Source organism: Tiliqua scincoides, chromosome 3 (assembly GCF_035046505.1).
Source record: "Tiliqua scincoides isolate rTilSci1 chromosome 3, rTilSci1.hap2, whole genome shotgun sequence".
In the NCBI taxonomy this organism is placed as follows: domain Eukaryota; kingdom Metazoa; phylum Chordata; class Lepidosauria; order Squamata; family Scincidae; genus Tiliqua; species Tiliqua scincoides.
Window position 1 is genome coordinate 147,083,603 of NC_089823.1, and position 27,098 is coordinate 147,110,700.

The 27,098-nt window shown below is 41.3% G+C and overlaps 1 protein-coding gene across 3 annotated transcripts in view; it reads right to left on the reverse strand.

Annotated features, from left to right (window-relative positions):
- The window catches only part of ANK3 (ankyrin 3), a 435,851-nt gene that overhangs the window by 13,504 nt on the left and 395,249 nt on the right, over positions 1–27,098 (reverse strand). For 2 of the 3 annotated variants that reach the window (XM_066618757.1, XM_066618758.1), the window contains 9 exons: positions 25,934–26,056; positions 25,461–25,487; positions 21,749–21,830; positions 8,991–9,065; positions 8,102–8,233; positions 6,574–6,717; positions 3,539–4,199; positions 1,704–2,082; positions 467–628 (listed from right to left, as the gene is read on the reverse strand). In XM_066618757.1, the coding sequence (XP_066474854.1) occupies positions 467–628; positions 1,704–2,082; positions 3,539–4,199; positions 6,574–6,717; positions 8,102–8,233; positions 8,991–9,065; positions 21,749–21,830; positions 25,461–25,487; positions 25,934–26,056 (1,785 nt within the window). Of the gene's footprint in view, positions 1–466; positions 629–1,703; positions 2,083–3,538; positions 4,200–6,573; positions 6,718–8,101; positions 8,234–8,990; positions 9,066–9,698; positions 17,424–21,748; positions 21,831–25,460; positions 25,488–25,933; positions 26,057–27,098 lie in introns of all 3 variants that reach the window. The other variant, XM_066618756.1, reaches the window with a different exon arrangement.

Below are 27,098 nucleotides of genomic sequence, written 5' to 3' on the forward strand. Positions count from 1 at the left end.
TTTTTCAGTCACTGATTCTTGATCCCTGAGCTACAGTAGCACCTGTGTGAATGTGTTTGCACAAGTGGCCCACCTCTGATTCTGGCAGTCAAGAAGAAAGTTACTGAAAAGACAAATCAAAATACTGTGTGCCACTAAAATGAAAATGGCATTAAAGTGGCATTAAAATGTAGCAGGTGGAGTTGCAAAATAGCTGTTGATCCAGTTTAACCCCGTCATCTTCCTGTCCACTTAGACTTCATGCGCCTTCAGTGATAAAACCATGCAGCACATTGTGGGATTATGTAGCACACACGTTGGGGCAGTTTTACCCTTTCTGCTACAAGCCTTAATATTACGCAAGGGAAAGCTACTGGTTAGGAAATACATACCACATCAAAAAGAGGGAGTCTAACAGGAACCACATTGACCCATTAGCATTGCAATCCAAGACCAATTTCATGCCAGTGGGACTATAATCATATACCTTCAGAATCAAACGGCGTCGATAAACCCTCGTAGTGATTCTCTGTTCTTCATCTGAGCTTGAATCACTCTGAATTTCAATGTCACTGTCACTCTCACTAAACTCCTGATAAATGCAGTTTTTAGTACAATTTACCAGCTCATTTAAAAGACAAACATGAATCTGAGCAGGAATAGAGGGAAAAACAGTTATTCCCAACATTAGTTCATCCTGAGCAATACCATACAGGGACTGTGTGCAACCTTGCTCTCAGGGTAGGTTTTCATTGTATTTTAGGCATCTTCACAGCTCCCTCCTCTACCTTTTGCTTGATGGAAAAGTACTTTTTACACAATCACTGCCCAATCCTGTGCACATCACCCACTGGTTGTGCTCTTCCTGTGCTGGTGCCAACCTTCATAAAGCAGTCAGTGCCAGTCATAAAGAGCACTCTGCTTTGACTGCTTTATGGCTGTCAGCACCAGTAGAAGAGGCGCTGCAACGACAGCCAGAGCAGTAAGACTGGACCATTAATGTTGTACTGGATTTAGGAACTGGAAGTGCGTACTGGATCATACACAAACTTCCTCCTTTTTGTAGACTGCTCTTCCTCTAGTACTACATAGTAATTCATAGGATTGTCCTGTCCCCCGTCCCCCCCGGGCAATATGACCTAGGTAAGAAGAGAATAGTTCATCTGTGTATCTTATATAACACTGGGCTTTAAAAGACCTCAGTCCTGATATTTTTGCTTGTTAGTCCCACTGAATAACATGTGAGAAATTTCAATCTGTCTTAAATACCTCAGCTGATTTGTTGCTAAATCTGTTGCAGTTCTAATAAGAACATGTGAACACAGAAAACTTTCAGAACTAGTTCATCCCTATCTGGCTTAGGTAGTACATATGACCATCACCAGACAATCGTGCATTAAGATTCTGAGTTTCATTAGAGTTCTCAAGGAGGCTGATGACAGTCTCTATAATGCTGGCACTGGGTACAGTGGGATGGGAGGATCTACACAGGGGCCAGGGACAGGGCACTCAGGAGCCTGGACTCTGCTCCCACTCCCTAAACCTGGGTCTCAACATCCCTAACTGGGCCATAGCTGTACACTTCTCCAGATTGTGGCCCTGAAAGAAGCGTAAAATGGTAGCGTATTTAGCAATAGAATAGGCTTCAATCTATGTTTAAAAGACAATAACAGGACTGCAGCTGGCTGGACTCCCACACAAAGCAGACTTGACAGCAGTTATACCTTTTGTTCAGATGCTGCTGCTCCCTCTTCATCCTGGGCTTTTGGTCTTAGCTTGCTGTCCTCAGACATACTCCAGCTTGTCTTTTTCATGCTGACAGGCACAGAGGTTTTAGGTGCATCAACTGCTGGCTTGCTAGCCTCTTGCAAAGGTTTCTGATGTGATGTTAATGATATCGTTTGTTCTTCAGTTCGGACAGAGCTTTGTGTTTTTGGTTTCACAGTTTCCTTATCGATCGGCTTTCCTGGAATGTTCACAGACACCTGAACAAAAGGCTTAGTCTTTGCTTCTGTTGCAGATTCTGAGTAGCTTCCATTGGCTTCCAGTTTTCCAGCTTCTCCTTTGAGATATGAGGTAATAGAATCTCTACAATGGTCAGGGCTATAAGAGAAAAAAAAATAGACAAATAAATAAGAGCATCATGTAAAAACAAATCCTCCACAATGATTCCATAGCATTACGCCTATCATTTCCAATTCGGCTTTTCAAAATCCTAGTGAAAACAAAAGCCCCAATTCAGCTCCTGTTCACCCTGAACCTTTTGCCAATAAATGTAAGTATGTGTCTCCAACTTCTAATATTGTGTGTGAGAGAGAAAACATTCTGTCTGTTCATTTTCCCCATCCCATGTATGATTTTATAGACCCCTGCCATTCTCCTGAAGTTATCAGCTACCTCTGCTGTCCAGACAAAAGAGACATTATATCCAGCAGAGGAAGAGCATATGAAGTTATATCCGGCAGAGGAAGAGCAACAATCCCCATTCACCACAGAATAGTGTCTTTTGCAGAGATGTTTCTACTGTATCTTTTATTACACTGTGAGTCCTTTTGGGTCAGAGAACCATTTATATATTTATTTTTGCTATGTAAAAGTTCACTTTGTGAACTTTTCTGATGAAAAGCAGTATTTAAATGTTCTTAATAATTCATAATTACCATCTGCTAAACTAAAAAGCCCCAAATGTTTTTTTCTGCCTCTCTTCCAGCTCTATAATATTCTTTATGGGTGACCACAACTGTACAGAGTGGGCAAAATAGGAGTATTCCATAGATTTATATAGGCATGTTTTATTTTCAATCTTTTTTGTGGTAATCCTGATAATGGAATTCATCTTTTTTTTTTTGCTACACATTGAGTAGATGCTTTTCATTGAAGTATCCACCATTGGCACAAGGTTAGCTACAAACTAGTCTTTCCTGCTTAGGCATAGCCAGTTCAGATCCTGTCATATATAACCAAAGCTGGGATAGGGGGTTGCTCCAATGTACATTGCTTCACAGTTTTATACTTACTTATAACCTCTTTTGCCTTTTTTTTTTGGCCCTTTCACTCAGTTTTGAGAGATCCTTTTGGAGCCCTGCAGAAGGTCATGCAGGGCTCCCTGCACCCTCAGGAGGCTGCAGGAGGCTTGGGTAAGTGCAGCCAAGCCCCTGCAGCCCCCTTAAACCTGGAGCTGCCTCCTCCCTGCCTCCTGGCTGCCCCCGCCCCTTAAGGGGATAGAGGCCACGATGTCCCAGTCTGAAAACCACTGGGCTAGACCCTAGGAATTTTCTGCTCTTGGTTTTCTTCTGAGTTTGTCTTACTGTGGATTTTTAACTTTAGGATCTCACTGTTTTAAATGTCATATTATAAATTGTCATGAGATAAATTGAAAGGTCTATACATATTGCAAATAAGTAAATAAAATAAAACAGTGATCTCTGCTTATTTATATCAATATTCTGTGTCTCATCTGGACAAAAATCATGAGCTCAAAAAACACTGTAATTTTTAACACCAGAATGCTGGGTTAGTTTTAAATGAAAATGTTTTGTCTATGCACTTTTGTTCATACCTGTCGTCTAGCCGATCCAGCAATTGACCGCTTATTCTGCGTCCCGGTGTTGGTGGCTCCACATTGCCGCTGGAAGCCTCACTCTGCCAACCTGTAATTGAAGACAGTTCCTGTTCTGCCTGCTGAACATACTTAAGAATAGAAAACACCTTTTCTTCTGTCATCTCCTCAGACTCAACCACTTCTTCAAGGTGGACATCTTCAAATAGAGATTTAAGCTTTTCTTCAGTCATCTCCTCATCAGTACCAGACTTTTCTCTCTCATGCTGTTCAGTTCTCACTAAGTCCGGACTAGTCTCTTTGCTTAGTGTTTGTTGTGGTATCCCAGCATAAGTGCCAAGATATCGAGGGTAATCATTAAGGTCCATTTCTTCCAACTGGATCTGGCCTACATCTTTAGAAGTTTCTTCTCTAGGCACTGAGAAATAATGTTTGCCGTCTTCCAGTGAAGTGTCTTCTTCAGTCACCACTGGAGGTCCTGCTGTTGTATCATCTATATTTCCCTGTGAAGTTACTAACACATCACTCAGTCTACTGGGAGTTCTAAGGGGTGACTCTATACTAGAGAAATCGCTAAAGAAATCATCTTGATGGGAATGGGCGGTTGGCACGAAGCGCAACCCAGTGGGAGTTTCCATTTCCACTTGAATGGTGGGATAACCTAAGAAAGACAGTACATTTGGACTGATTGCAATGAAGTATGGAGCAACATATATGCAAGCATGTAGAATGGTTAATTATATAACATATGCAAAATATATGAAATGATATAGCCATTGAATTATGAATGTAGTAATGGATGCAAGCTCCTTAAAGACTGCAACAAAACTGAAGTAATTAAAACTGCTAGTACAATACAGTTACTGCTTCTGACCATTTCAGAAATGCTTAGCTTACTATACATATTCTTGAAAGTTTTCAATTATTGGTTTTCCAACGATTTTAATGACTGCATAAGTAGAGAATCTTTTCTTCCCAATGGCAAATGGATTGAACCTGTTTTTCATGTACAATGTACATATTTAATGTAATATCAGAAATTAAGGTTGTGCTCCTTCATCTGGAAGCAAGTCCAGTAAAATACAATAGGGCTTACATCTGAGTAAAGATGTATAGGATTGCACTGTAAGTTATAGCGCAAGACAGCCAGGTTTTCCCATAAGACTTTTAAAATGGGTTGACATATTCATGTATTTGGGGTTTAAAAACTACACCTACTTGTCAAAATGCCATTGCTTACGTGATAAATAGCATAAAGACTTCAATATAATCACTGCACCCATGAGAATGCAGTTGTTATGAATGGAAATTAAACTTAACAAAGAAAGGTGTAGAAGAGTCTCAAACACAGTAGAGCAAAAGCTAACATTAAAAGGGTATCAATCACAAGCTACAGTGCAAGGAAGCGCTAGATATAGATTTCAGGAACAGTAAAGCTATATAGATGAGAGGATTGTGAAGAGTAAGGAGATCTTGGTGATCTTGGAGACTGAGGCGATCTTGGTGACATGGGTACAATCAGAAACACTGATCAAATAAAGAAAAAAAAGAAAATATAAGCAAAGAAAGCATGAAAACAATCATTCTCTAGGACAGGGATGGCCAACTGATAATTTGTGAGTCAGATCCAGCCCTGAAGCAACTGTATGTGTCCCCTGATGATTCCACCAAATTTTAATCAAGGTGCAGTAACAAATTTTGCTCACAGTATCTCATATTTTAATGTATTGCCATCTCATGAACATTCTGGAAAGTCAAAGGATAGCTGCTGATCAACCTCCCAAGAGGACTTCTCAGGAAGCACATTATTTCCTCTGCCCAGCAATCAACCTCCTGCCAGGCATGAATGCGTGCTCCCTCGCTGTGAAGCTGTTACTGTTAGATGATGCCAAGTTTATAACTGACATCTGTGATGCTCAACTGTGCTGGGGTTGGATGGCATATCAAAAGACACTCCCAGTGGCCACACCTGCATCTGGGGAATGGAGTAGCTCCCAGGAAAACAAAAGTTGACCATCCCTGCTCTAGGGGTTAGACTGAGCACACACAAACAAAATGACAGTGAATTTTTAAATTGTACTCCCACACATAAATATTAGGTTGATTGGCTTGAGAGGGAGAGTTTGGTGTTAGGTTGTGCTATCTGGAGAGTACCATGCACTAATGGGAGTTTTCTGACTCAACTGAGAGAAAATTAAAATGTAGTCTGGTCTTGGCGAGGACGAGAAGCTTGAGGAAGGTTCAGAGGAGAGGAAGGACAGAAAGCAGCACAGAGAAGCACATTCTCTTCATATAAAGATTCCTGCCTATGATTGAAAGGCACAAGCAACATTTCAAGAGGAAATTTCTTAAAATGTTGACAGAACTTTATTTCTGGAACATAATGATTCAATGACTAAGAGTGCTGCTTGAGATGAATTAAGCCCATATGCTCTGCACAGCCAGAAAATCCTCATGGAAGGCAGCAAACACAATATGTATTTGAGTATCACGCAAAGAAAATAAGAAATTGACTTTCATAGTATTCAGAACAAGACAGCTTTAGAAAACAACAGCAATCCAAAATAAATAGAAAGCAGCCTATCAATGTCACAATTAATTTTGCAACTTCATCATTGCGGCAACTTCATTGTTATGTACCCATGTGCCAGGATAAAAACCTTTACACCTGGAAGACAAAAACGATGTCATGCAGGAGAAATCTCATTGAAACTGGGCATTGATGGAAATATTTGAGTTTCATTATCCCATTCAGTAATTTTAGAATATGAGGCAACAGTTAGGAGCTCCAGTCACACTTAAGAAATTGATTTAATAGTCATTTACACTGAGGTGGTTTATATAAAGGTAATGGAGTCAAAGCAAATACATATTGGCACAAATCCTATACTTTATCTTGTAAAGAAAATAAATCTGTTTCCTGAGAAGGGCCTTATATATTATTTTTTAAAAATTTATCTTTAAAAATTAGATCTAAAGACCTTACTGAATAAAGGAGAAAAAAAGAATAATCAAAATGAAACAAACTCAGTTACCATCAACAGGTTCATGGAAAACATTGTTTTCATCTGCAAAGCTTCTTGTGCCTGAAATGTTTCCATAATCAAATATTGGTCCTTCCAACAGGGTTACAATGTCAATCCGATTGATTTTTGTCAATACAGAGGTTAAGGCATCAGCTGCAAGAGGAGGAAGAAAATATATTTAAAAATGACACCACTGTACTTTATAACTATTTTGTCATAAACTAATGATTGTGGGCCCAGTCCTATCCAACTTCCCAGTACAGGTGCAGCCGCAATGCAGTCCCAGGATAAGGGAACTAAGGTTCCCATACCTTGAGGAGGCCTCTGTGACTGCCCCCCACCACAGGATGCAGTGCACGCCTCATTGGCACAGCTGCGCCAGCACTGGAAAAGTGGATAGGATTTGGCTCTGTAACAGTAAACATGTGAAGTGAGAAGAGAAGACCCTTCTAAACATGCAATGGATACATGATGGAGAGCCACATTTCCATTTTATCAATTTGAAAAGAAATAACTGGAGATATACTTGGATGACAGCAGGGCTGTGCATAAAAACCCTCTGTTTTTTCCTTACAGTGCAATCCAGACCTTTAGTTGGCTGGCGCAAGTCCTCTGCACCGGCCTACAGGTGTTGCAAACATGCCATAAAACATGTTTCAATGACTGGTGAGTCGGCTAGACCAGTGTGAAGATGCACACTGGTCTCCCAGCACCAGATCCAGTGGTGGAGGAGGTAAGTAAGCTTCGATTGAGGGAGGTTGGCGTGGAGGGTGGGAGAGAGTGGTGGGAGATTTTGGGTGGAGGGAGGGTGAACCAGTGGGCAGACCTGGGCCGGGGATGGGCCTTGACACCTTAGGCCATATCCTAACCCCTGTTCCAACCAGCCCAGTGTTACAACGGGCTACTTGGAATTGCACCAGATATTTCACTGGTACAGATAAGATTAGCCCCATGGGGTGGTTGGTGCGCAACACAGGTTAAGGAGGAAAATATCCCCTTGCTCCAAGTTGTAATCCAGTCACCTCCTCCCTTGTGCTGGATACGGCACAAACCACTTGACTTGCCTGTTCCAGCACAGGTTAGGATTGGACTGTTAGAGGTCTTGAACCCTAGTCATGCACAAGTTCGGCTATCCAAAAAAGCATATATAATATAAGCAAGAACAGTTTTTTTGCTTTGTACTAATGAAGACATTTAAAAAATCATTCTATTGTTTTCAGCCTGTTCAGGCAGGTCCAATTCACAAGTATGTGCATAACACTTGATTTTTTTAATCACTTGAACACTAAAAACTTGATGATTCAAAACTGAACACATGAACTGACTTAGTTGAGAAGCATTGCACTTGAGATGATTGACGTGTAGTATGAAAAATTCTGTCTGTAGTGTTTCACCTGTGATGGCTTGTTCATGCATGCAAGTCATTGTATGTTGCATCAAGTAAATTGGACCATGTGTGTATGAACTTCCCTTCAGACTTTGACAATGCACAGTCTTGTTTCTCCTACTAAGCAATACAGAATATTACTAAACTTACTTGTAGCATTTTTGCCATCTCTGGTAACCCACTTCTTTAATAACATGAAGCTCTGAGCGATGAGAGAGTTTGGGTTTTCTACACGGATTTGATTAATTTCATCCACAGAAAAATTCAGTTCTCTTGCCAGTTCTACAATGGGGAAAAAGGGGCAGAGGAAAATAATCGCATCAAGTTTATTTTGAACAGTCCGTTTAATGGGGTTGGCTCTTTAAATTAATGTATCTGACAAATAATTCTACTGCTATTACATCCAGGGTATAGTTCTGAGAGTGAACATGATCTCTTCAACCTAATCAGCCCTACAGGTGCTAAAGAGAAATGGCTTTGGGTGAGGCTACTTTACCCTGCCTTCTCAGACCTATCCACAAATACATGAGGAGCCATGGCCTAGATTCCACTACAAACAGCCTTTATATGTACTATAAAACTGCTTCTCCCAAGAAGAAGTGGCATTGCGTCCCCTAGGTTCCAACTTCCTCATGTTCTGCTAACTCTAGTATGGTTTTTAGCTTCCTGCCAGTCACTGATGATAAACTCAAAGGCATCAATTGATTAGGCATCAAGTGACACAGAAGACTGCAACTGACAGGATGGAAATTGGCACTCTATACCACCATGCATGGCAGCATTGCCTTCAGTTCAAATATGTGGCACTTGGGAAACAAGCCATTGAATACACTCTATTAAAAAAGCAATTATCATAAGAAAAATATGTAAACATTACTGAAGTAACAAGACTATCAGTAAAATAACAAAAAAATACCAGTTGAACAGTTTGAACAGACTTTACAAAGATTTCTTGCACAGCTCCTCCTATCTACTGTATTACTTATTTCTAAAATTAACATGCTAGCTTATCTGTCATTATCACATCATCAGATCCTACCTGTCCAGCTAAGTCCCAGATGATCAGCCACTATTGCCATCCTTATATCTGTCCGTTCACATGGGCTCTGTGGACCTGTGATTTATAATTTCTCGATTAAAAAGATATTGTGAAAGAATTCTTAGCACTGACTAAGTAGTTTAATATAATGTGCTATGTTAACTGGTGCTCAGATCAAATGACTGAGTGCCCTAAAAACCTAGAAATATATAGATATATTTTTGTCACAGTTTTGTGATATTTACCTTTATAAGGCAGTGTCAAACTATATGAGGTTAATCGTAGAAATGAAACCAAACATGCCAACAATCTATCTACTGAACTGTTGCCACAGTGATTTAAGTACTGGTGGAGAAGGAAAAAAAAACTACCACTAGTACTTAAAGGGAAAAAAAATCTGTTTTCTCTACTTTGACAAAATGAGATTTTTTTCTGTCACAAAATAGTCTAAGACCTGAATTGTTAAATGAATTTCTTCAGCATGCTTTACTAGCTGTCTAAAATAGGCTTCGTTGAAAAGAAGAAAGAAGAGTATAAGACAGCACATACAGATGACAATGACAGAATGAGAACTACAGTAAGTCACTTCACAGGCAATCACAACAGTTCATGCACTAGGATCAACAAGTGGAAAGTTTTACAAACTAGGCTTGATCTCCACGAGGTGAGCCATGACAGCTCCAGAAACCTGACTCCCTCCATTCTCACCAGTCCTCTTACTCCTCCTCCTCTCACTGTCGGCTTTTTCAATCTTTGATTTTACAGATGCTGCCTCTGTTCTCATATCTCTAGCAGGCTTCGATGTAATGGAAGGCTGGAAAACTTGAGTAGCTTCAGACAATGACGTGTTTCTTGACGTACTGTCTTCTTCATCATCATCGGATGCTTCTGACTGCACCTTTTGCTCTTCGTCAGAGAGACGGTCCACAAGCTTTAAAGCCTCACCACTAATTCCCTTAAAATATTCAATAGAATGTTTACATACCTCCCTAAGCTGACTTTGCTTTACTTTAACTGTTGTGGTGGTGGTGGTTGTTGTGATGGTGGTAGATCTTACCTTTAATGGTAATTTAGAAGGAAGCGGTTTGACTTTGCTTCTCTCTAGCTGCTCGTGGCTTTGAGCTGCTGGTGTTTTTCTAACTGCTGTTAAGTTATGTCTTTGTGTATTTTTTACAGGAATCTTAGACCTTACTTCTACATGTGGAGAAGAGCTGCATTGTTTCCTTTTGTCAAGCTTACTATCCTGTCTGACTTTACTCACTCTGCTAGTTTGACTACTACTATGTGGGATGGTTTCTTTTGCTGAGGTAGCCTTTATGGGAAGTTTTGATCTTGCTCTATTCCCTACTGGCTCTGATGACTTCTGCTGTTCTCCATGTGCTTTTTGCTTACAGTGTCCTTGTGTTGCACCTGTACCATTTCCTGACGTGTTTTTCATTTGATTAGCTTTCTGTGTGGGGTGCTTGGGCTCAAAATGTTCATTTAGCACTACTTTACAGGCCATGCTATTGGTAGGTGTAGTGGACGGATCCAAATTGTTGTTGTTATTAAAATTATCTTTCTGAAAATCATGCTTTTCTGCTTCTCTATCACTTGACTGGCTAACCGTGGCTGTACACGTAATCTCCACTACGGATTCGAATTCTAACCCCTGAACACCTGGCGTCACAGACTCTATCTTATCTGGCACATCTCCAGGGACATCTTTCTTCAGCGTCATGGTGGAAGCAGAAATTCCCATTTTAATAGGTGTGCGTAATTTGGGATCAACTTTAGAAGCATTAACAGCTGCTGATGATTTCTCCAGTGAGTTACTACCCGGTGTTGCTTCTATAACATCTCCACTGGCCTGGGTGATGAGTTTATGTTCAACTGCTGGTGTTTCTACTTCTCTCTCTATGTTTGTTTCTATAGTTTTGTCCCCTGACTGTGGCTGTGTGATGGCAGTGACTTTATTTTTAACCCCTTCCCCCTTGTCCCCTGACTTCCCTTCAGAAGTATGCTCACCAATCTGAAAAAATTGGAGTCTTTCTTCAACAAAATCCCTCTTGCTCATGTCAATTGCGCCACTGCGAGTCATCTCAAACATCTTCCCTTCGTGAAATGGGAAGGGATTGGGCTCACTAGTTGGTGTACTTTCATCTGTTGGCGTTCTGGCTGGAGTTGTGTCTGGTGTTGTTGCTTGAGATCTGTCTTCTACAGCTAGGCCAAAAGGCTTAGCCTCATCGTCCCTCGATTTAGACTCAAAAACTTCATCATCGCCACGATTATTGGACCAAGGGTCAAAATCTAGACTTTTAGTAGCAACTGTCTTAAAGGGTGTGGCAAACTCTTCATCTACTTTGTAACTGAAATATGTATCTGGAAACACAGTCCTATCAGGGTGTCTGCCTTCCAAAGTGAAAAACTGTGCTCCTGACTTCTGCTCAGTCTTATCTGCAGTTTTTTCAGAAACTGGGCATTTTGATAATGGCTTGTGTTCTTCATTGCTGACTTTCTCTTCTTCCTCAATAACTTCCAGCTTGCTTTGGCTGAAGCACCGATCAGACTGTTTCAAAATGCCTTCTGTAGCCCATATATCTTTCTTGGTTTCTACTGCTGGGCCTGCAAGTTTAGAATCACTCTCGGTTAAGCCGTCGTCCTCATCTTGCAGATCGTAGCCATCAAGAGAGTCGATTTCAGTTGCATCTGTATCATGGGAGAATTCTGCCGTGGTTGCTATGGAACACTCAGTGACAGACTGGTCATTGTTTCCATTCTGGGCGATATCGTTCTGGGGAGAATCAAGGCCAAGGTCAAATTCACTAGCCTTCCCAGTCTCCTTCTTTTCAGATGATTTATGCTTGGAGGCTTCCTTCTGGTCACTTTCAATGTCATTCAGTTTAAACATGTACTTTTTAATTGGAATGGGTTGGTAAAGGGATTCGTCATCACTTGAGTCACTGACGTCTTCTCCTGGTGGCACAGGAGAAGGTGGTTGTACTCTTATGATTGGTTCTGCCAGATGACATTTGTCACGTTCATCCTGTAGGTTCACTTCTATCATTTCCATCTCACTCTCAGATGAGTGGCGATGTCTTTCTGATTCTGTTTGATCAGCATCTAGTGGAGGAGGAGGTGGAAACTCAATGTAGGCAACCCTGTTCCCTTTTGGCTTTTTATTAGAATCTCTGTCTAGATTATTGGGCAACACTTTGTCCATTCTTGGTACCTCAACCGTGATCTGTTTTACAGAGGTTGACTTAGCCTCTGCTTCCTCCTCTGACTCCTCTGAAACCTCAGGGATAGGGCTGGGTTTGCCTGGTATATAAGCTATTAGTGAATCAGGCGTTTTAGATGTAAACTCATAACTCACTTCCTCTGAGCTAGGTGTTTCGGGTGTTAATGGGCTTTTCCCAGAGCTGTCTATAAAGGACACCTGTTCTAGTGTGTCATCTTCTGGACTACCTTGTGGAGAAGGAAGTTGCTTTTGCTGCCTGGTGGTATAAAACCCTCCCCTTGTCTCTTGTACTGTTTTACTTTCCTGATTTACAATTTTTTTAATATTTCCCTGCTGCACCTCTTTCTCATATTGCCTCCCTACTTGAACAAAACTGACATAAACAGGTAAAGGTTTTATCTCTTTTGTTCCCTCAGCTGTTGCTAAGGAGGCAGATTTCACCCAATTATCAGCGTTAATGGAGTCCAAGTCCCTCGAGGGAGACTCCTTTCCTGGGCTAATTTCTAAAGAATCAGGTGATTTACTAGGGGATCTCTCTGCATCCTCCACAGGAGGACTTAATTCTATACAACGCTGTTGCATTCTGCTGGCCTTACTGAATTCTGAATGCTTATTTTGATCACGCTCTGTATAATCAACTTGTCTCTGATCTTTTCCCTTAGCCACAGTAGCATGGGTCACACTAGGTGATAGTTCATGTACTGAGTCTTTTGGCTGCTCCTGAGCACCATCAGGAATGTTAGTGGATAACATTCTTTTTTCTTCTGAAATTCTGACAGGAATGTGAGATGCAGTCAGCAGTTCTTTTCTCTTTGCAGTTTTATCTATCACTTCACTGGGAGAGTCCCCTTCTCTGACAAGATATTCTCTATAAAGAACCTTCTTGGACGGGGATTTTACAGTCACTTCCTTCACCTCCTTTGCACAGGATCCATTTGTTGTCATTTTGTGCTCATGCTCTGTCACAGTGATAAATTCACTAGCTTTGCCCAAGTCTTTCATCTCAGGGTGAGCAATGTGGTTTTCTTTCACTATGTCCTGAACAAGCACATGGGAAAGTTTTTCTTTTTGGGCTTTATGGGCAGATGTTCCAGGACTTTCCCACGTTCTATAGATCTTTTTGTCCCAATGCCCCTTGGTTGCTGTAGTATCTGCACTCACAGTGTATGTCACACTTTTTGCCTTCTGCTCCAAAAACCCATCAGGAACATTCTTACTCAGTGTTTCAGTTCTGTGTTTCAGTACATCTGAAGACGAAGCATCTTCCAGACCTTTGCCTTTACCCTGACCGCCCTCTTTTAGTTTGATAGCAGAAATGTCTCTTTGCAATGCGATACTCCCGTCTGCAAGGTCTATATCTTTGGCATGCTTTTCTCGTGCATAGAATTGATAGACTGGGAGCTTGCTGTCCTGTAATTTTTTCACCGGGATTTTGGATTGGGTGTCCTGTTTTTTATCATCTTGAAGTGCTTCCTTGCTCTTTGAACCAATGCTCTGTTCAAACTTCAGCCTAATGGAACTGAGTTTGGATTGCTTCAGTTGAAAACCGGTTGGCAAAGCCTCAGGTATTTGACTCTTCTGAGCAATGCCTTTGAGTTCCATCAGCTGCTTACAATCCTCAGTCTGCTGTGTGAGGGCCCTTTTCTCAGGACTGCTAGGCAAACTAGCTGCTCTTCTTTCATCAGCCTTCGGAAAACACCTTCCATCAGGGCCATAGGGTCCTCCTTTAGTCCAATCATCTTTTGAGCTTCGTAAGTCGGCAACTGTCACCTTTTCTGGGCTGCTGCTGGTTGAACTATGGCCAGAATGAGCTTCTTTTCCATTTCTTTTCTGTTGCTTTTTCTCTGGAGATTGCAGTTCATCATTCAGTTTCTCTGTTTTGTCCCGGAAGAACTGCGATACTTCTGTCAACTTTTCTTCTGCCTCCTTAACAGTCCTGTCCACCCTGTCTTCATATATCAACTTTTCTCTACCTCTGTCTAATCTGTTCTCAGTAAACCGCATCCACATTGCGTGCTGTGGGCTACTAACATCTCCAGTATAATGTAACACTGTCACTTTATCAAAATGGTCATCTTTAGACATTTTACCTACACCATTTTCTGAAATATCTTTAGAGATTTTGGTGAGGATTTCTTTTGGGGGGGCAGAAGCTACTTTTTCTCTGCATCGTTTATCAGGCCCCTGGAAGTCTGAGCTAAGGGGTAGAACATGGTCAGTAACTGACTCCTCAGTGTCAGAGTGAGACACATCTAGCTTTTCTGAGAGAAGCATTTTCTCAGCAAACCTGTAAGACTCCCCTCTTAGTTCTGACAACTCATCATCATGGTACTCTACTGAATGTTGACTCAACAGCTTCAGTGTTTTGTACGAGTCATCAGACATAAGTTGGGCAGAACTAGGGCGACTGTCTTCTTCCTGGGACACAGGAGTATTTACTCTAGAAGATTCCAGATAAGATGGAAGCGACTCTTCAGCTGTAAGTTCTTCTTCTTCTGGCTGCCCTTGTTCATCTGAACAAGGAAGAGCATCCTGTTTCTCCAAGTCACCCCGAGGCACGTCTTTCTGATAAACATACATTTCTTTCTCTGGATGCTTTTTTGTTTCTCTAATAATGACTTCAGTAGGTTCAGCCTGATTACCTTTTTCGATATGGACCTCTATTATACGCTCCAGTTTGGGTTTCATTTTGCTGTCCTTCTCTGCATGTTGTGGTGAAATTTCGGTAGACTTGCTAGCATCTGGTGATACTGAAGACTTATGTTCAAACAGACCTGCCAACTCTTTGGAAGGATCGCGTCCTGATTGAAAAGCTTTCATTATATCATGAACAGACATTGTTTCCTCAATTCTTTCTGAAGAACTTTCAGTGCATGGAGGCTTATGGTAAACCATTCTAGTTGTGGTAGTGATATGAGTTTCTTCTTTTACACGGACACCTTTGCCAAGTACACACTTGTGATCATCATCTTCACTACTGGCTTTCATTTGAAATGCTTTCACTTTTTCTTTGATAGAGCCCCCATTTGGTCTGGGTTCCAGCTCCATAAAAGTGGGTGTCACCTTTGGTGATAGTGGCTCTTCTGCTTGTGGTTCAGGAACCTCTTCTGAAGTTGGTTCATAACTACGTATAACATGAACCACCTCAGTTCTAGTTTCTGTAATGACTGGAGGAATGGGCACATCATGGAAAAGGGGTTTTGGCCCTGTGCTCTCTGCACTTTGAGGGGCTGAAGGCGTTTTCTCACTTCTCGTTTCAAAGCCACTATCAGATAAAGGACTTTTGTCTTGGTCATGTTGGGAAAAGTCATCTGGAGACTCCAAAATAGTATCCGTTCCAAAAAAGGAATCTGCAATTTTACATAACTCTTTTTCTGAAGTAGATGGCCTCATGGAGGCTGGAGGCATTTTAAGTTTATGTTCTTGCAACGCAATGGCTGGTTTTAAAACTCTTTTTTGTCTCTCTTCACCTTCTCTTTTCCCCTCTTCAAACTTGTACTTTAAGCTTGCCAGTGAACTACTACCAATATCATTTGTCAAATAATCAATGACTTTAGACAAGTTATAATCCTTTTCAGATACAGCTTTTGCTTTAATTTGCATCTTTTCAGGAATTGAGATAGGAGGACATGTCAAGCCTTGCCGTCTTGCTTCATCAATCTCATCTGCACTGAACTCTACCCATTCATCCTCAGATGGGTGTCCTTTATCATTTTTGGGTAGCTTGGTTGCGCCTTTATTTTCTAAACACACATCTTTTTTCAGTATCTCACTAACTTTGACTAAGTCCTCTTTTACTTTCTCAACAATTTTATAAGGTTCTTCATCATCTAGTCTACTCTCTTTTGTTAGTTCTGGCTGGAATGCCTTGTCCTCCATTACATCTGTCTGCAATATCGCTGTCATTCTTATTAGGTCCTCTTTCATCTCGGCCACATCTTTTAATATCTCCTGACTAGAAGATAAAGAAGATGATGCGGACAACTTAAGAGCAGAGGGTGCTAAAAACAAGGATGATTTTATAGGAGATGAGGTTCGGTTAAAGTGAGGCTGTGTGCGTGTCTCTGTAGTCAATGTTTTAATAGGCGATAGCAACGCAGCTGCCGATTTTGTAAGGGAAGATGACTCTGGGAGCTTCTTCAGTGCTGGTTCAGACAAAACATTGACTACAGAATATACTGGCACTGTGATTGTTGATGAAGTTACTGACGAGGTAGTTGCCGAAATTGACCCAAGAGATGTGAACAGTGCACCTGCAGGAGGAGTTCTTATTGACTGAAAAGCTGATGGAGCTGAAGATACAAGAGACCTGAGTGGAGAAAATGGCATTGCAGTAGTGGTTGGAAACATTTTCTCAACTGTATCAGTGGCTGCATTAACAGTGCAACTTGCAGAATTGGCTGCTGCAGGGATCTTGTCTTGAAAAGTGGCTGTGGCTTTGGATCCATTGATTAAACTGGCAGGGGATGGATATTTCAAAGGTGATATGGATCCATTAACCATTGCTACCTCTGCATGACCAACTATGTGTTTTGCAGGGGATGTGAGGGATGAAGCCACCGTGACTTTAGATGATGAAACAGCATCAACTGCTGACTTAGCAGGAGACACCACTGATTTTAAAGGTGAAGATAAAAGCGGTGATGCTGATGTGATGATTGACTTAAATGGCAAACTCGAAGAGTACATGTTAATGTTCGATTTGGGAGATGCTGGAGGCGTCATGGTAATGGATGATCTCTCCAAAAGAGACCCAGCTGTAGTCACTGGAGATGTCCGAGAGGGGAATGCAGAAGTGGATGCCAGCCCTTTTAAACTAGTGGCTTCTGGAACTGTGGTAGCTCTGATGAAAGAACCAGGAGAGACTTGGATATTATATGGAGGCTGAGAGACCACAGTTTTTATTGGTGAGGCGATTGTCCGAAATGATCTAATTGGAGAAGCTACATCACTAACAGATTTAATTGAAGATGTAGTGGAGGCTCCTAACGTGGATTTGATTGGCGACGCAGAAGAAACAGACCATATTGATTTTAATGGGGAAGCTGTTGGAGTGTTAGAGGAAGAGCTTGATAGGGAAGTGAAGCCTGATTTGGTTTGCCCAGGCACAGTAATTGGTGCTGTTGTCCATGACTGATATGGTCTTGCTGAAAAGAATGGCTTGTATGAATATGTAGCAGGTAGGGATCTTGTTGCTCCTGCACTTCGTTCAACTGTTTCTTAAATTGTTAAACCAAAAAAATCAAACGTAAAAAATCAACAAAAATGATTGAAAAACAGAGAGACCAGAGAAGAAAATTGGTCAGTAAACGTTGTAATATTACAAAAAAGCAAGTACAACTGTTTGTATGAATTAGAATGAAGTAGGTAAAATCAACAGCTAAAGAGGAAGGGAAAAATTAAGAATGAGGCACATAATTATGGATGATCCAAAACAATAAAAAAGCAACATGAAATGAATGACACAAAGCAGAAGGCAAGCAACATGAAATGAAAGACAGAACGCACAAGGCAACCAAGTCTGCAAACAATGAAAAAAACAGAATACACTAAGAAGGAGTCCATTATGGTCTAAAGTAACAGCCACAACCAAAAATTCTTCTCTTACTTCCTATTGACTTTCTGATGTGCTAGATTTGAAATATTAATCTCAGTTCCATTTTGCCTGTTATGGGTATGTCTTTGCTTTGTGCAAATACTGAAATTGTCCTTTGAGGAACTTCTGACATTATATCCTTAGCAGTATTGTATACACTGTATAGGTAATACTTACAAGAAACAGTATAAACTTGTGCAAATGACATTGAGTAGCTAGAGATTGCTTTGAAAACCACTCCAAACTATTTCATGCAGAACCCAAAATATCTTTAAAGTGACAGGCAATTGATGTGCAAACTGTGAAGCAACGGGAATAAAGTCAAATCTCTCTCACTCCCATGCACATTTAGTATATGCTTCACGCTCACAAAGCCAATAAGAGCAAGAACTTTTCTGACTCAAGGATTAAAAGAAATAAAAAAGGGATTTTTTTTTGCATTTGTTGGCTTTTTCATGCGATATTCCTTTTACTTGATCAAACTTAAAAAAATAATTTCACATGAAATGACATTTAAGAAGCATTTTTCATACATAAAAAAATGGGGAATACAATTAATGAAAAAATGTGAGCAAGCAAAGCAACCAAAACTTTTTACTTTAGTCATGCACAGTTTGTCATGTCAAAACAAGCACATGGAATAAAACAGTTTGTATGGTATACTGTGCAGAATACACAAATATTCCAAAATCTTTCCACTGAAAGCATATTAAAAGAAGAGTACACTTCTTCTACAGGATGTAGTATCTTGGTACCTTTTGAGGACAACTTTTGTAGCAATTCTAAGAAAGCAAATTGTCTATCTCAAAATATAACAGCAATGTAGCACACATAGTGTTGATCCAGAATCAATCAAAATATCTAGTTATCACAGGTAATTAAGTGCTTTCACACAAATTGCCATGTATTAAATGGTCTGGGACCAAGATATCTGAAGGACCACCTTTTCCCATAAGAAGGTGTCAAACTATTAAGGTTGCAATCCTATGCACACTTACCAGGAAGTAAGCCTGATTGGCTACAGTAGTATTTACTTCTAAGTAAGTGTGCATAGGCTTGGGCTACATGACCATCTTCAGAGGGCCTCCACTATGTACTGAAACCTTCAGAGGTTAGGTAGGTGTCTAGCAAACAGAAGGGTTTTTCTATGGTAGCATCCTGATTATGAAGTTCCCTGTTCAGTGAAGTTCACTTGATACCATGCCTACTACTTTTTAAATGCTAGTTCATCCTGATTGCTTGAAATTGCAATTGTTTCAACCTTCTGCTGACCAAACTTATTTTTTTTTAACATGTATTAATAAATTATTTCCTTCTGGATTTATATATGCCATTTATTGTTATTATTTATTGTGGTGCTTTAAAATGTGGATTTGTTAACTTCCCTTGAAAACTATTTTAGTAGAGCAGTAAATATGCATGTTCTAAATCAGCGGTCTCCAAACCAGAAACCACTGCACATCGGAAAATCCTTCTCCAGCATGAATGGAGCTCACTATTCCACCAGGGAGACTCTTCTCTGTGCCTCTGATCACCCTAAACTTCACGCTGGCCAACCACATCTGCCCAGAAATTCGAGTGCAAAGCCTCCTGGGACAACGGAACCTGGAATCAACCAGCGTGAATTTTGGGGTGATCAGAGGCGTGAAGTTTGGGATGATATGAGGTGCAGAGAAGAGGCTCCCCAGTGGAAGGGTAAGCTCACCCTGGGCAAGAATCACAACAGGTGCCAGATCACAGATTGAAGACAGTACTGGTGCCGGGTTTCTGGTGCTGACTAGTACTGGACCCCTCAATGCTTGCCCCCTGATGATGCATAAGGTACTGTGACTGCTACTGGTACTGAGGTTTCAGGGACTGATCTGGTCAAATGGGCCCCTCTAGTGGGCATGGGCTCTCCAGCAATATCTAACCTGGCCAATCATGAACAGAAGATATCAACTCCAGAAGGTTTGAACTTTGGTTATTATATGTTACAAAATGAATATTGTTGATTAATCAGTGACAAAATACCAGTTCAGGGCCAGCCTTAGGGCAATTGGACTAATTTGGCCAAATTGGGCCCCATGTCTGGAGGGGACCCACACTGTGGGGGGGGGGGAGCAGAGTGCCTGCAGCCGCAGCTGGCACCCTGCTCTGGTATGGAAACTTCCATGTGGAGGTGTCACGAGGAGAGCACGGTGAGCTGGATGCCCCTCCTTTCCACCTGCCCCTGGGTCCAACTCGTTTGAAATTGGCCTCTCCGAAGTGGTTAGTGGTAATGCTGCAGCCGGGTGCCTCACAGCTGCTGCTCATCTTGGTGTGTAGAGGGACTGTGGGGGTGGGGCCCCACAAAAATGTTTTGCATTGGGCCCCGCAGCTCCTAAGGCTGGTCCTGCCCCAGTTCAGAAGTTACCAGTGGTGGCCCGCTTGTGGCGGAGCAGTAGTAGTGTGGGCAGGTACTGTGCCCCTCCATTCCACAAGTTATCTGAAAGAGTGTGCAATTAAAACTTCATGCTGTTTCCCAATCAAACAGGACCCTGTTGCTGCAATTTCTCTTCCCACCCCCTTTACAGAAGACAGAAATCCTGACTCAGAAATAATGACAGCAGAATCTTTCTGGAACTGAGCATAACTGTGGAGTGCCTGGTTCACGTATTCTTTGAAGTGGGGGAAACAGGCACCACATGTCAGCTGCCACCGGTGAAGTAGACATTTGGGCAGAGTTCTCCCAGGATTAGTGATTAAGGACACAGTCCTAACCAACTTTCCAGCACTGACCTAGTCACAATGCAGCCCCAAGGTAAGGTAACAAACATGCCCTTGCCTTGAGGAGGCCCCCTTGACTCCTCCCCATTGCAAGATTCAGCGCATGCCACATTGGCACAGCTATGTAAGTGCGGGGAAGTTGGTGAGGATTGCGCCCTTAATCTATCTTTCAGCTGGTATCACAGTAATTTATTACAATCAACTGCCAAATTCACCTGAAATTCATGCTATCTCGGTTTTGATGGGCAAAAAAAAACCCCCAAACACATAAAATAAAGCTAATGACTTCAGATGAGATAACAACATTGTTCAATACAAGATACAATACGTGTAATTGCTGCACTAGGCTTCTGAAGGGCTATACTGGTAACTCTCAATTTGCATGGTCTTATTTTACCTGTATTTGAAATAATGCAATTTAAAAATTAATACCATTAGGGCACAATCCTAACCCCTTATGTCAGTGCTTTCTGGCACTGCCATAGCGGTGCTAATGGGACATGTGCTGCATCCTGCAGTTGGGTGTCACTCACAGAGGCCTCCTCAAAGTAAGGGAATGTTTGTTCCCTTACCTCAGAGCTGCATTGCCCTTATGTCAGTGCTGGAAAGAACTGACATAAGGGGTTAGGATTGTGCTCTTAGTGTGATTTGCATGGGTTCATTTTTAAAATAAGGCAGTTCAGTGCTGGGGGAAATTTTGTATGCATTGATCTTAAACCTCAAAGAATGAGTCTTCCCCTCCCCTCCCTTACCTCAAAGCCATGAACCCTTCCAGCCTTATGTGAATCCTGGAGGGACTTTGCTCAGCCTTGTTTGGCTGGCAGCCAAATGACTTAAGCCTGCCCAGAAAGGACTCTGTCTTGAATCAGAGTTTTGCTTTTCAGTATATTACTTATGTGAATCACCACCATAGTTTTAATTACCTTGTCTTTCTGAAGATAGGAGTACAGCTGACTTTTTAAATCATGTAAACACAGATTAGCAATTCAACATTTTAGTCTGTGAACATTTCAAAAGAACATGTGTGACTTAGTAGCCTGAATTTCTTAGGCTCAAAAGGGCTCTGTTTTTCCTGTTGAATCAGACCTTCTCAAATGACACCAAGTTGACACCAAAATACAACATTTATAGAAAAAATGCCTCTTCTTGTGAAAAGTCAGTTTTCAGCGTTAGTATGTTTGTTAAGGAACTCACTCATTCCAGGCTCAGTCAGATAGCTGTAGCGCTTACGTAAAGCAAGAGACACAAAATTCTGTCGTCGGTCTGTTTTCTCCGTCTGTAACAAAGCATACTTCTTTTTGGTACTTTTAGCAAATCATTACAATCTAGAGCAAGTTTCTTTATTTTAAAGTATCCATATCCGATGTTGCCATGTATTATTCAAAGCAGCAGGCAGGACAAAGACCAAAGCAGCACAGAAACTACCAAATCAATCCCATCACACAGTTTAGATCTTTTGTAGGGCTAACTGTATCTTGGGGAACATGTAAGTAAAATAGACTATTAGTCTACCTGGATATGTGAGTAGTGAGAGCCGGCGGTATCCTGTTCTTCCTCACCATGATGTTTTACCCTAACAACCACCCCAACAGATGGGGTCTAGAAACAGTGACTGGTCCAAGGCCAACCAACATAATCACTTCTCCCATCTCTAAGCCCAATATACTAGATATGACACCACACTGATGCTTTAGAATTAATTATGCCTCTTGAACAGTCATGGAAGTGGGGTAGTGGTTGCTTTTTTCATCACAACTGCAAATGCTCTGTTTTCCCAGAGGCCCAACTCATTTATCTTCAGTTTGGATTTATGTTACAATCTAAAATTGTCTCACTTTTCCTCCCTGGTTCAAATCTGCTCTCAAAAACCCTTTCACTACCTATGGCCACTTATGACGATCCAGTCCTATCAAAGTGCTGCTCTGGTGGAACATGTGTTCTGTCAGCACACACTGTCACAAAAGCACCATAAAGCACTTTGCAACAGTTCAAGGCCGGGGTTCCACTGGGAAGGCCAAAACCCTCCCACACCTACTAGAGCAGGTAAGTCTAGCAGAGGGGTGGGAGGACAGTGGGAAGGGGGTGTAACAGGGAGGAGATGGATGGGGTGGGTGGATCAAACCCAGGAGGGGGTGGGATTGGCAGTGTCAGCACACACCCTATCCAAGCCCTGTTCCCAGGCCTTGATCCACCCGATCCAGTGCCGACTCCTTTCACTACTCTCGTATCTAGGTAGACTAACAGCCTACCTTACCTGCATCAGTTATAGAGTTGTGGGGCTTACCCTGGGGCAAGGGAACAGATGTTCCCTTACCCAGAAGAGACCTCCAGCAGCCCCAAATTCCCTGCAGGGTACAGCAGTAGCCATGCCAGTGCTGCCCCATCAGTGTGTGTGGATTTAGATAGGACTGGGCTGTGAGTCACACTTTTCTGACATGTATTTAAGATGTACAGCTTAAATTGCACGCTATCATTGAAGAACAGATATGTAGGTTCCTAATCCATTGCAGATTCATGCTTAGTGAGCAAGGAAAATGGCCAGTTGAATAGATATGGAGCCTGATTAGATGCTACTTTACCCCATATTTCAACCAGGATGAGAGGAATGGGCTTCGGTCACATGCCCTTCTTATTACACATCTCCTTCACTTCCCTGATAACTGATTGAAGGTCATGAAAAACCTTGGGGATTCAATTTTTGGAGAAAAAGGGATGTATGTGACCCTGCGAGGTGCTGCCTTACAGGATCAGATAAATCCTGTGTTAAAGCAACCATGGCAACTCTCAGGTTCACTTGTTATCTTCTTTGTGTGATGAGGAGAATGGGTAGAACTTGGGAAAGAGGTGTGGGAAGCAACACAAATCTCCTCTCAGAATCACTCCTGCGAGAACTCTGGGCAAAGCAGCATTTGAATAGCTATTGGTCATGAAACACATAATATACATCCATTTTTAAGGGACACTGACACATTTTTAAAACATCAGGATTAAGATGCACATTGGCAAAATGCAACACTAAAAACAACCCTTTTACAGAGAGTGTAAAAGTCTTTAGACACAATCCTAGGCACGTCTACTTAGAAGTTGGTCCCATTGTGTTCAATGGGGTTTACTCCCAAGAAATTGTGTAAAGGTTTGCAGCCTTTGCCTGATGTCATGTCAATTTCATTAAGGAACATTTGAGAAGTATGGTATGCTAAGTTTAAATTTTTATATTCTCCAACTCCATTGCATCAAAGTTAACATTAATGATAATTCTTAGTTACAAATGGGAATGTCCATACACTAGGCTACAATTACACATATAGAACATCAATCAAGCTGTAATGTAACCCAATCAAATACTTTACCCCAAATTAAATTTTCCATGAAAGCACATAAATCACAATATACACCTACTTTAAAGTAAGTACATATAGGACAAAAAAAACACGCATGGACAGGGATTTTTATTTTATTAATATGCACAAATGCAGGGATGTGGATTAGAAAGCAGGATACAATTGCTAACTGATAACAACTTGTATCATAAATTCCTAAAGAAGTTTCCCAAGCCTCTTTAATTAAGTAACGTCAAACACTTCCTAAAGAAACGAACTGATTGGTTATTTTTAATTTTTTATTGACAAAATTTATTTACTAATTTGTACCCTGCTTTATCTCCCTCTCAGGCATTCAAAGCGGCTTTTAAGATATATATTCAGTTTGGAGAGAAACTGTTCAGTTTGGAAATGAAAAAGTGCTGCACTAAAATTCATGGACACTACACATTAGATGACTGATGCCATTTATTGGATGGTATAATATCTAAGGGTGTAGATCCTGCCAAATTTGATCACATTTTAGGACTAATTTTAGTGGGAGAATCAAGCACACATAACTTTCTTCCACTACAATTAGTGAGACTTGGGCTTAAATTCCTTCTACACTATGTGAACAAAACAGCCACAAAAGAGAGAACGGGCACGATTCATAAACACCAGTGTCAGGGTTCTTCTGAACTACTTTCCCCTCTTCCACTGGCTCTAATTCCCTTGGCCATTTCTGATCAAGGGAAATCTTTCAACATTTAGACAGAAGTATCCAATTGTATACTCCTCTCCAGGCCTCTGAAATGCAAATTCCCCCAAAAAGCAGAAGTAGCCTGGGTTGGAGCCTGGAGAAGAGCCAATGGATATCACAATGGAAAAACATTCCTTGATTGGAAATGGTTCACTGCACTGCTCTGTACCTACCATAGAGGCAACACATTCAGCTGGAGGCCAGTGGGGATGTGGGGGGGGGGGGAAGAGGTATCAAAGAGAAAGAGCTAGGGCAGCAGTTCCCAAACTGTGGGTCTGGGACCCACCTGTGGCTCATGACCCAATTTTTGTTGGGTTGCAAAATTGACAGGACAGATTAGATTATGTGCATCAAGGGTTAAACAAGCTGCTACTCGGGGAAGGCAGCGCTGCCCAATCACCATTATAGCCACATCCCTTGGCATTTATAAATTGGGCAGAATAATTTCTCTTTTGTTTGTGCAGTGGGGGAGGGGGGGCACAAGCCAGCAGAGTCAAGTTAGGCATTTTATGAATTTTTGACATGTCAAACCATCTAGAGCAGTTTGCCATCACTGCTCTAGAGCCTCTAAAAAGTTTGGGAACCACTGAGCTAGGGATTTCCTCCCATGTGCATAGCTCTACAAGTTGCATGCACAGAAGAGGAAATTCATGAGCAGATTGTTCGAAGCACAACATGTGATCGTAAAGTTCATCTGATGCTTGCAATTTGGTTATTTAACAACAAAGCATACACAACCATATAATTTGGGAATTGCAGTTCTATTTCTGTGATATAATGTCTTGTTCTTTAGTGCTACAAATTCTGATAATAAATAAATAAATAAAAACAGTATTTATATTACCTCATCATCTTGATCTGACTCTGTTTCCTTTTGGTCCCAAGATGCATTGCAGAGACAAGGAATATTATAATGGACAGCAGGGAAAAGAATATCAGGATATGAAAAAGGACTAAGTAAGGGAGCACAAAAATGCAAGCTAATTTATAAGGGAAAGAAAACCCAAAATATCAACAGAAAATAAACAAACTTAAACTTTACATCCAATGCAAATCAACACATGACATTACTAAAAAAGCATAATATTTATGAACTGCAAGCTGAAGCATGAGCTACAGAGGACTTGCTCATAAAATAAGAGAAATTTGACACCACAACAACAACAAATTCAAAAGCTTTCTGCATATATGAAAACAATAAGACATAACACAGGCTTAATCCAATTGCAAGGCATTCCCCATTACTAAGGTTTTATTATAATAAGCAAAAAAAAATGTCCATCAAAATATATTAAATGAGCCTTGGTGATATGGTACCTTTTTATGTGCTGGCAGGGTGATATTCAAGTTGCAAACGGCAGTCTGTGGCAGACCTTTTGTAGTCTTTGGTTCTTTCAAAAATGATAAACGACCACAAGGTTCTTGGCTGGTGTCTCTAATCTATAAATAAAGGTCCACAAATTGTTTGAAATGTTGCAGGATTATTGGATTTGCAGAAAATTTAATTTAGTTGCTATCTCAGATTTGAAAACACACAAGAAACCAAAGGAAAAGAAGGTTCTTTGTTCATAGGGGGAAAAGGTGCCTGAAGATCACACTATCATGTGCTTTACTCTTAAAAAAGGGATTCTCAAATATTAATTCTCATTCATTCTACACATTAACCTTCTTCCCAGATTACGCCACATCATCCCCTTTCACAGGATATCACAGTCAAAGAAATCGAACAGTAAACCTGTCCTGATAGCGGAGCTGTCTGCATAATTCAAAATTGTTCAGTAAAATTATCCAGATGACAAGAGCTGTCTATAACAGAGCTGTACATAACATGACAGAGATTCAGGGCCCAATCCTATGGGCCTCCAGCGCTGGCAAACATGCCATAAAGCATGTCCACAATACTCAGAGAGGCTGCCAGTGCTGGGTGTCAGTTGGTGTTCAGCCTCAGCACTGTGTTGGCAATTCTGCAGCACTGGCGGCTGTAAGTTTGCCCTCTGGGTGGTGATGGGGGTTTGTGTGGTAAAGGGAGGCATTCCACGGTGGGAGGGGGGAGGAACCAGCCCAGGAGGCAAAACAACCAGTGCAGATGTGAGGAGGCTCATTACAGGGCTGGCACCTTCCCCCGAGGAGCTCTCTGGCGGCCCCAGTGGGGCTGCTGGATACAGCAGTAGCCATTTTGGTGTCGCTGCACCTGGTGGTGACGCCAGGGATAGGATTGGGCTGTAAGTGGGTGGTAATGAAACATAACCCATGCCAATTCATGGTCCCATAAAAGTTAATGAATTATCACATGGCATGTATTCTCATACATTGTAACACTAGATAAAAGTTAGACCATTTTTGGACTATAGTGGACCCTGGTTTTACAAAGGAAATACATTCTGGAAACCGCACAATATTGTGAAAATATTGTAACGAGAGCCCAACAATGCATTGTTTTTTGATAATTCATTCTAAGATACCTCAGAAGTTGAAGTTTTCT